Source organism: Nanorana parkeri, unplaced genomic scaffold, assembly GCF_000935625.1.
Source record: "Nanorana parkeri isolate BGI_ZX_2015 unplaced genomic scaffold, ASM93562v1 scaffold573, whole genome shotgun sequence".
Classification (NCBI taxonomy): Eukaryota; Metazoa; Chordata; class Amphibia; order Anura; family Dicroglossidae; genus Nanorana; species Nanorana parkeri.
In genome coordinates, this window is record NW_017306841.1 from 576666 (window position 1) to 587604 (window position 10939).

At 40.0% G+C, this 10939-nt stretch overlaps 1 protein-coding gene across 1 annotated transcript in view; it reads right to left on the minus strand.

The window, feature by feature from the left end:
- The window catches only part of TMEM88B (transmembrane protein 88B), an 83249-nt gene extending 80096 nt beyond the window's left edge, over positions 1–3153 (minus strand). Inside the window, exon 1 of the mRNA XM_018562358.1 lies at positions 2820–3153. Within this exon, the coding sequence (XP_018417860.1) occupies positions 2820–3089 (270 nt within the window). The 5' untranslated portion in view covers positions 3090–3153. The remainder of the gene's footprint in view (positions 1–2819) is intronic.
- Positions 3154–10939: the final 7786 nt, after the last annotated feature.

A 10939-nucleotide genomic window follows, 5' to 3' on the forward strand; every position in this document is an offset into this window, starting at 1 on the left:
CCCCAAAATGTTTAACTCCCCCACCCCCACGTTTACGCGCCTATAAACGTAAATACGCGTCCGGTGCCCCAGCGCGCAAAAATTACAATTGCGCTACACATGTTACATATCGCCGCGAACGTCGCAGTGAGAGCAATCATTTTAGGGCCATCAATCACTGATAACACTAAACTGATGAGCGGTAACAGCTTTTAAAGCGTCGCCTATGGCCAATTTTGGGTATTATCGTTTTTTGAGGTTTCGTGTGCGCACGCAATTTTAAAACTTGACATGTTTGGTGTCTTTTTACCCGACGTGACCCCGTCTTTTATATTTTACCAAAAAATTGGGTAATAATAAATGTTTTATCATTTAATATAGGGGAAACTGTTTTTTTAAATAAAATTTCGGTAATTTTTCCTTAATATAGTAAAAAAATTAAAACCCCAGTGGTGAATAAATACCACCAAAAGAAAGCTCTATCTGTCCCCAAAAAAGGGTATAAAATTCATTTCAGTACAGCGTTGCATGACGGAATAAATGTCAGTCAAAGTACCGCAGCGCTGAATACTGAAAAATGGCCTGAATGGGAAGGGGGTTTAACACCGCGGATGTCAACTGGTTAAGGCTTGCTTTGTAAAAAAAAGTATAGTCATTCTTAAATCAGCATTCTTGCTATCCATGGTTCTGAAATAGTTTAGGCTAATAGAGAGAGATCTGGAAAGAAAGAAAGAAAGAAAAAAAGAAAGAAAAAAAGAAAGAATATTTGATGATGATAGAAAATATTAAGAGATGAGAAAGAGATGAGAAAGAAAGAGAGAAAGATGGTTTGTTAGTAAAGAATAGGGATGAGGTTCAGGTTTTCCACTACAACGGGTTCAAGACGAATCCTGGAGGTTCGAGATTTGTGTGCAGATTTTTAATTAGAATGCACTCCATGGCCTTTAAATTATGGCCACTAGACTTAGCAGAGCCAATAAGGGGGCTTTTGGTTAAAGCAGCCCACGTCCACCGCCCCCTCCACTCCCTGCATACACACTATAAAAGGAGGGAAGAGAGCAGCCATAGTGTTACTGAATTGGAATCTGTTGTAAGGAAAGCTGACAAACTACACATCAAAGTGATTCAATCCTGATTACTTGCTAGGGGTATATTAGGTGGGTTGTTTTTTAGGTACAGCTTTAATGCATCACTCAAGCATGGTGTATAAAAGATTTGTAATTTTATACACTGTTCTTGAAAAAGCTTCATGAAAATACCCTCTCTGTAACATTTTTTTACATTTGCAGATGTCCTGCTTGGCAATGCCCAGCTTCCCATGACTTGTTTTTGGCATTAGTTTGCCTATTAGCCCTAAAAATTTCCAGAATTTTACAACAAGATCTCCTGCTCTATAGACTTCAACGAGATTCACTTCTAAGTTCAGGCTCACTGAACTGTGAACAAGATTTGACAAACCCTAAGCAAATCTAACACATGTAGACTCGCCCTTTACTAGTGAGAGCCACAGAACAGAACACTGAAAAAATGGCTTGCCTAGACCAGTAGCCTCTTACCAACCACTCCCAAAAGTGTAGACAAGCTTTGAACAAGCCATGTGCTTTATTGCTTTCCATTCATGGTATAGAACCATTCATCACTGCCAGCTTGGTGTCGTAGCAGATATCTCCAGTTACAGTACAAGCCACATACACAGGTTTGAGTGATCGAAGCTGACTCCTTACATCCATCATGATATCAAAGCACACATCGCAATGATCTTCCTGCCTTATATGCATTAACTCCTTATGCCCCATGGTTTGTCCATGGTGAAAAAGGAAGCAGCGTGCAAACGGAATACTGTTTATCTGTTTTACATTACCATAAAAATGCCATTACTTTTTTTTAATAGCACAAAGAGAGATGAGAAAAACACACATTAGCCTTAGCAATCAGTAAGAATTAGGTTTTCTTTGATCAGAAGATTCTTGGCACTGTTATTAAATAATATTGTCAAATAAGCCCTAGCAGTATGCTATAGGATGATGTTTACTAAATGTGTTGTAGAGGATTACAGTATAATGACCTCTAGTTAAGTCATTTGTACCCTGAAAGATTGTGACACATTGTAGCAGTCTTTTAAATATAGAGTATTTATTAGTACGTGTATCTATCTATCTATCTATCTATCTATCTATCTATCTATCTATCTATCTATCTGTCTTCCTCCCATCCTCTCCCTATTTACAAGTTTGTCTCTCTAAACTTATTACTTGCATGTGTTCAGGTCATGATGTATACAGCACTTCAAATGCATATGATTATGTTTTTAAAATTAATCTTGATTGCCCAACTTGCACATTGACTGTTCAGTGCCTGTCAGACAAGCACCCCATTTCTTACATACCATGGATCCAGTTTATCCTTACAGAACTAGCTCAGAACAGTGGAGCATTCGCTGAAATGTTTCATTGCTTTTCTGCTTTTCAAGCAGTGATCTCCTATATTTCTCTGGCAATTATTCATATTCAGAGATAGATTATCCCAGAACTGCACCAAAATCAGTTGTATTGTGAAGCAAACTCTTTCTTTCGTACCCAGTGCACTCCTGGGAATTCTAGAGTAGGGAGATAAAAAGGTGCACAGCTAGGAAAATTATACTTCACAGAGCTGGAATGAACAGAACACTCATAAGACAACCTTTTGAAGTGGTATTCATATCAGATTTTAACTCTTATGGTTGCAGATTGCTCCATTATGTTCAACACTTTTCAGCCCTGCCACAATATACTATATACTCTGTGTAGATATAGAGTTTCTATCGGTGCAAGTCACAGGGAGAGATATCGTCATGTACTTACCCTTGAGTGGCATTTAAATCCAAAATAGACCACCACGATAGTTGGAGTCAAGACAATGGTGAATATGATCGCCAAGACCAGGGAGTTAACTAAAAATGCAAAAAAGTTAGCCCCAGAGACGAACGCTGTCCAAATCCAGCAACCCCACCTGCTCCGGGACTCCATGGGCAGGAGCTGGTCATCCATATTGTATGGAGGGAGGCTTGGGATCATTCGAGAACTGTCCGACATATTGTCCACATCAAAGTCCTCAATCTCTTGGTCAGACATTTTCAGATGTACAATTCTTGAACTCGTCCAGGCAGGGCTGTGGAACTCTTCAGTGAAAGTGTTAATTCAGTTTGTTAGTTGATTGCTTTTCAGCCTCTCACTTGCCTACTGTAGAGGAAAAGTGCAAGCTCTCTAAGATGGTCTGATTTCTTTTTAAAGTAGAGATGCCCTTTAAATGTGGAGCCCCTTAACCTGCAGCTTTTCTACACAGGAACTACTTGAAAGATGCTTTGGTCCTCACATCCTTGGGGGTGATCCTTGGTATAGAAGATGTAAAAAGTTGTCTAAGTAAGATGTTCATAATGGTCTTGGTAGGAGAGGCTGTATGCAGGAGCGATACTTGATAAGCTCCTCTATTAGCAGCTGGCTGATTCAGAGCTTGATGTTTCTCTATTCACAGCTTAAGCTTTGTGAGCCTGCTTGGAAGAACGGTCTTCTGCTACTAGCCAATCGGCTGCTACCGGAGCCACAGCAGCTGCCTCTCTGCTTAACATGCATGCAGCTAGCTGATCTACACCTGGGTCTTGCTCCGTCACTTTGGGTTATTCCAGGCTAATGTCATTATCGCTTGCACCAATTCTGAGTTTTGTCACACTTCCCCACCGGGGGGGTAATGAAGTCTTGTGCTGATCGATCCAAGAGAGCGCTTGATAGGTGTTGAAGTGTGGTTGTCAATCTGAGCGTGTTACTGATAGAGACAAATCATGACATGACCTGTCTAAAAGCGTGTTAGGGAAAAGCTTGCAAGAGGATGGTTTAGCGAGAGATTGTAAGCTCTCTCAAGCAGAAATCTTTTCAGATGTCAGAAACACTCAAAACTGATCCTTTTTTTCGTACCTAAAATTCAATTGTTCAACTGTCCTAGTCTAGATTTTTTTTTTGTAAAGCATGCTATAATATAGAAAGGTTAAATGAAAGACAGAATGTAATTAATTCTGTTAATTCCAATTCAGATGATTCAGGAGAAGGCAAAATACATATTCTAGTGAGGCAGGAGCCAGATTATCTTTAGAGAGGGGAACAAATAATTTTTTATTTCAACAGCAATCATGATAACTCCCTGAATTATTGTCCTAGGCTCGTGGTATATAAACAAGGAGCTGCACAGGTCATAATTGCTGCTTTTTCTCCTGGAGGCCATATAGCCTCTCTATTATTATTCATAGACTCTCCCCATCATTGTAATAAGTTACTAGGTGCACAGACAGAATGGCCAATTAACGTTTCTGGCATCTTCTAACCTCCAGGGCAAATGCAAACTTCTTGTGGCCAGATTTGCACTGCTGCCCTCCCTCTCATTGGCTGACACAGCTGTCAATCACAGAGTACACTTCCAATCACTAGAACCAGATTCATGCATGGCAGTGTTCTAATAGAGAAGGGGCATCTGAACAATTTGGCATCCATAGTGACTTATAAGAGTGGTGGGAAGGGTTAAAGGTGGTTTTCCAAACAACCTTTGGTATCAGAATTAGGGAAAGGTGCTGTGTCACTGATCATCTCTCTAAAAAACTGTTTAGTACAGTTGAAGATGCAAATAAAACACCCATATTGCCATCAGCACCTCTTTTGGCAGACAATTTGAAAGACTGGCCATGACAGTAAAGAAACTCTTTATTTGCTGGTGACAAAGTGTTTTATCTTCAAGATGTAGGGTATGTGCACATGGGTGTCTTTATCTGTCACAAATAGAAGGGGTATTAAATAAAAATGCCAGAAGAAGCTGGAGTCTGTGGCTCTTTTCTGAGTCCTGACCTGCCTTAGCCCAAGCTGTCACTAGAATTGGCAGAATGTTTTTTCTATTGCATAATGAGACTCACTAGCTGTGGCAGGCACATGTGTCACACAGTGTTCTAAAACTCTTGACAGTTTGTTATACCAACCTATGCACATCTTAAAAATGCATTTAAGTACCCTAACTAATAACAAAAAAGTAGCTTATTTGTGTATTACTCGGCTGTAGATCCTCAAATCATCTCTGAATTGGTGCTGACACTGTCCTTCCTTCTGGAGGGTGACTACTTTTGTTCCACATGGTCCCGGTGTGTGTTGTAAAGTAGTCACCGCTCCAAGCTCACTCCCATGATGGACTACAATCTCATGTTTAGTTTACAAAATTTATGGAGATTGTCGGCAATCATGAGAGCGAGTGATTCTTGTGATTCTTATGCCCTTCAGTGAATTTTGTTCTGTTTCAAATTTGGCAAACCCCTTAAATGCCAGCTGAGAATTGTCATGTTTGTGACATCCAATACATCATGTGAGTGGTGTAAGCAAATTAATTACAGCAATGCCTAAATCAGAGCTGGCATTATGGGCAGGCATAGGATGCATTGCCTGCCCAAAATGAATGATGTGCCCTGCCCTCCTACATATATACCATGTCCATGGCTAAAAATGCTTACCCATCAAAGTAACAATGCACTCCACTCTGATCTTGCCTTATGCCAACCCTACCTTTGTTGCAACAAACAGTACAGGTGAGCCATAAAGAAATAACCAGTATAGTTAATCATAGCATACGGCTTCATTCACATTATTTGTGTGATTAGATGCTTTTATATGCATTTTAAAAGCTTTTGTAAATGCATATATATGCATCTTAGAAAATCCAATGAGTATATTCACACCTTGCGTCTAGATGCTTTTATCTGCAGTCAGTTTATCAGTGTTTTCAAAGAATAGAAGTCAGATGCATCTAGGAATTGATTTGAACTTCTAAATGCAACATAGCGCATATAAACTAAGGATGTGGTGGCCGATGCCGAGTATTTGGGCAAGTACTCATACTCGCCCAAATGCTCCAATGCTTGCCTCCGATACCGGAACTTCCGGTCAGAGGAAGATCTCCCTCTGACCGGCAGTGAGGAGAGGGCATGGAGTAGGCTTCCTTTTCAATCAGGAAGCCAGCTTAACATGTTGCTAAGCAGCCTGGCTTCCTAACCAATCAGGAAGCCGGGCGGTACGTAATGACCCACCACCCGGCTTCCTGATTGGTCAGGAAGCCAGGCTGCCTAGGAATAAGTGTAGCCGGCTTCGTAGCCAATCAGGAAGCCAGTAGCCAGATCATGACGTGCCGCCCGGCTTCCTGATTGGCTAGGAAGCCGGCTTCACAAGTTGCTAAGCAGTCTGGCTTCCTGACCAATCAGGGAGGCAGACGGCACCTCATGACTCCTTGTCTGGCTTCCTGATTGGCCAGGAAGCCAGGTAGCCTCTTAAGCCGGTGTTCTTTCACTAGAACACTGGCTTCACAGGCAATCAGGGGGCTTCCTGATAATCAGGGCACAAGGCACCGGTGCTCAGTATCGGTACTCATACTCGATACCGAAAAAACGCCATCGGTGCATCCCTAATATAAACGCAAGTAAATGTGTTTTGATGCAAGGATTTGGTACCAGATGCATCCAAAACGCATATGCATGTAAATACATTTAAACGCGCCATTTAAATCACCTAGAAGCATAAACACAGCATCTAGCCTTTCAGACTTTCCTTTGCATATAGAGGACAAAAGTGCGAGTGGCAAGTGTGAAGGAAGCCTTAGTATGTTCCAACACAAGTAGAACCAAACATAAAATGCACCTCTGCATGAAACACTGGTCATCCTGTATGAAAGTATCTGACAGAACTATGTTACCATAACAACCATTTACATTTTTACTTTCACACATGCAAAAACATAAGAAATGTAAAATTTGATTTTGATTGATTTGATTTGATTTTGATTTCCCGCGATTGTCGTACGATTATCGCAAGGTGTGTGGGCACCTTTAAAGGTGCCCATACACTGTGCGATTATCGCACGATTATCGTGGGAAATCCCGCGATGGTACGATAATCGCAAAGTGTATGGCAGGCGTGCGAACGTTTGTACTGTACGGTCACACGTCTTTTTCTAAGGAGCATGTTCGAAAACCAGCCGAAAATCTTACGATTTCGGCTGGTTTGTGGCATGCTCGGGAGACAAATGCTGAACGGGCCGGTGTGTGTACCGCGCACACTGCCCCTCAGCGGGGCAGGCTTGCGATGATCGCAAGTACGATCTGCCTGTCCAAGATGGGCAGATCGTACGTTTTTTTTATTACTTTACAACCATCGCAAGACTAAGGTCTTGCGATGGTTGTAAAGTGTATGGCCACCTTTAAGGTTCTGGCGTCTGCTTGAATGTTTAATCTTTGATTGTAGATCAGCTAGAAGGTTCAAGTGTCTGCTTCTCCTTATCAGTTAATTCACCTCTTTGTTTTTCTATGTGGGCAGCTGCAGGTGCTTCCCTGTTGGTTCAAGTGGATTACAAATATAAAGTTGTCTCTGTGCTCAGGGCATCTCTACTATTAAATGCCTATGCCCAAGGGAGAAAAGAGCTCCAACACACTGTCCTGCTGGGTAGAGTTTTAGCAAAAAAGAAATCCAGCACATGCCCTGCTGAACCTAAGGCCAGGAAAAAAAAGCTCCAGCACACCATACCTCCAAGCAAAAGCCCTGGAGAAAAGACATTTATGACGCACATCCACTAAGAAGAAGCCCAGGTGAAAAAGAACATACTACTAGAGTTGTCCCAAATATTTATCAACTTCAAAAAGAAAAAAGAGTAGCTGGGCTGACTGTCTCAGTCAACTGTAATTTTTTGTGAAAAATCTTTCATGAGTGAACATTAACCTGCAGATATGGAATGTTTTGCACAGTTTACATTGAGAAAATGAGCCAAAGCCAAAACATTTTTAGTTCTGAGTAGGGAAGGGTTGAAAATCCCTGCCGGGTTATTGTTTTGCTGTCTGTGTACCATTGGGGACATTTCCCTTCACTTCTTGTCCCAGAGGTACAATAGGAAGTTAGTGGAAATCCCCCAACGTGGGGGAATTCCCCTCTTAGACAGGTGTTTGCACTGAAAGATTTCTCCTCACCTCTTGTTCTGGGGACAACTCTAAAATGCTGGATTTCCCTTCCTATTCTTTCTCAGTGACAATAGTCACCAGTACAAATAGAGGGAAGAATCTCCACAATGGGGATACATACAGCAATAAAAGAGATCTTTTGAAATATAAGATTGTAGGCGTTCTCTGAAAGATTTTCCACAAGTTTGGATTGACCCTGCCTTTAGGTTGCCATAGGCTGGCTGTAAAGTACCCAAACCTCCTCTGTTCTCATCTGGATTGGGCTGATTTAGGTACAATCCATTTACAATTTGAACTGATTTTTCCCTCTTATCACAGACAAAAGGTAACAAAGTGTTGAACTGCATATACCCCATTTCTACCAGGTCAAGCAAGTCGCTTAAAGTCGAATGGCAAGTTTGTGGGTTGCCACCTAGCCATTGAAAATGGAACTTGTTCCCAATGTTTTAATAAGAGAGATCCAGCAAATTAAAGTGGAACTATGAGCAAAAAAATTAATGACATATATGATGCAGTCCTTCAATAGCATTAACACAACAGTTTTTGTTTTTCTGAGACCCCTTCTTTCCTCATAACATAGTCTCATTACCTGTTGATCATGCCAATAGATCATTGATTTTCCATTTCCAACAGTTACAGTTGGGACCCACCATATTACACTGGCATGGATGCTTAAAGCAATCAGCGTTTATTCATATTGTTTAAAGCTTGTTATCCAATAGAATGAATGTATGTTGCTGTAACTACCTAAAATGTGTTAGCTGGAGGTATTCTTTAATATTGTTTTTTGTTAAAACTATGTTACAGGGGGGACTCAGTAAAACCAAATCTGATCTGTTTATGCTAGAGACACAATGCATTATTTATGTACTTTCTGATTTTTCTCATATATTTTGTTCATAACATGAAACAACCCAACTTGAGTGTGATTACACTGGTATGTGATTCCCTTTATTGAAATACTGCAATGGTAAACAGCAGTAATATAATGTTTCAGGGGAACCCTACACCTTCTTCTGAAAATAACCTTAGTAAATAGATAGCTAATGGCTGTACCAAGAAATTAAACATATACAATAATTACTATACAGTATGCATTGCTAATGGCCAATCAACTAGCTAGAACAGTGTTATAAATTACATCATGCCAGACCAATTAAGGGACAGTCTGTCAGAGCACATTGAAAACCAGACAAGCAAAATGTGTTAGTTAAAATATTTATTAAGAACAGTGTCCACAGGAGCAAGCAGATTCATAAACCGGTACAAGCCAAAGTCAGGAGCCTGAGTGGGTAGTCGTTCAAGCCAGGTCAGGAACACGGAGATCAGCTTTGCCAGGTCTTTATTACTGGAAGCTCCTGTATTGAGGCAAAGTACGGAAGTTGCTTAGTTGGATTACTGCGTATAATGTGTATTGCCTTAAAGGAGAACTATGAAATGAGTGATTTCCACTCACCTCATAGTTCTAGCCGACCTGTGATAATGAGAAAAAAAGAAGAGTACCACATCCGAAAATTAACTGCTTAGGGAATGAAACAAGAAAAAAGGTTCATTGGAACCCTGGCGGACTTTAATGGTACACATACAACTATATTTATTAAATGTAAATTCTTTATTCAATTCAAGAATAACAATACAACATTGCATTAATTATACCTGATGCACGTTTTTTAATGCAATGTTGTATTGTTATTCTTGTATTGAATAAAGAATTAAACTTGTAATAAATATAGTTGTATGTATACCATTAAGGTCCACCAGGACTATACTAAAGGCACAGAGATTCAAGCAAAGATACATATGCCTTTTATAGTTAGGATATATATTTGCTAAGCCTGGATTTCAGCTTCAAGTGTCATCAACATTTTCCTTGGATCTCAGATAAAAATAGAAGAATTTGTATTATATTATTTTATCATTTTTATAGGGCTGTAACCTGCGAAGGACAATCAAATTCATTTTTGTTTGAATTCAATCTTTTAGGGTATGGAAATCTATAAAATGAAAATCTAAAGAATAATAATACTACAATAAAAAAAATTTAGATAGAAAGCAATTTTATTGGAGTGGGAGTTCAATCAGAGTTTAGATTAAACTGAAAATACCATTAAAAAAAAATGCTCCCAAAGACTTTCTGACTGAATCCAAAAGGATGCTAAATTGATGCATGGCTGGAATGGCTGCATAAATCTCATTCATTGGCTATGTCAATTGGCTTTTGGTGTCTTCTTGCAAATGGTTCTGTGAATTGTAACAGCAAATACCTGCAGGGTAGATAGGAAAATAGGGAATTTTATCCACATCCATCTTCCTGATCACCCCACATTCATTAGGCTCCCTGTCACATTCATCATAAAAGAATTGACGGTTCTTTGTGGCTATCCTTGCTTTTCTCTGGGTACCTGATAACACGCCAAGGAGCCTAAGCAGCTGCGTTATCAATGTTTTTCACCACTGCTGTTGATAAATTATTATTAGCTCAATTTCTTGTACAGCGTTAATGCCGCTGTACCCAAACCATGCTTTCCACGCCAAGAAGAGTCCCCAACCATATTACACAGGCAACATTTCAAAGCACATACATCTCTGTTATGACAGCAATTCAAACACAAGGAGCAGTCTAGCCAGGGGGATTCAAACAGAAATTACTGCCACAAGAACATTCTCATTTTTATGGGCACTGTTTCTATATTTCTTTTGTATACAAACCAGAAAATATATATAATGGGGCTTTAAATGTAAGCGGAGGCAGAAATAAAGGACCCCCTTTTTCTCAATGTGTTTTCATTTAAAAGAATATTTCTTTGTACAAGCCTCCTGTCATCCTTTACATATCAGCATTCGAGTTGCAAGAGGCAGGCAATGCAGGCCATTTCTGCGCTTAAAAATATATGGGTTTAAAATCTACTTTATAATGCATTGCAGTATGCTGTGTGAATGTGTAACATCCATTTTCTG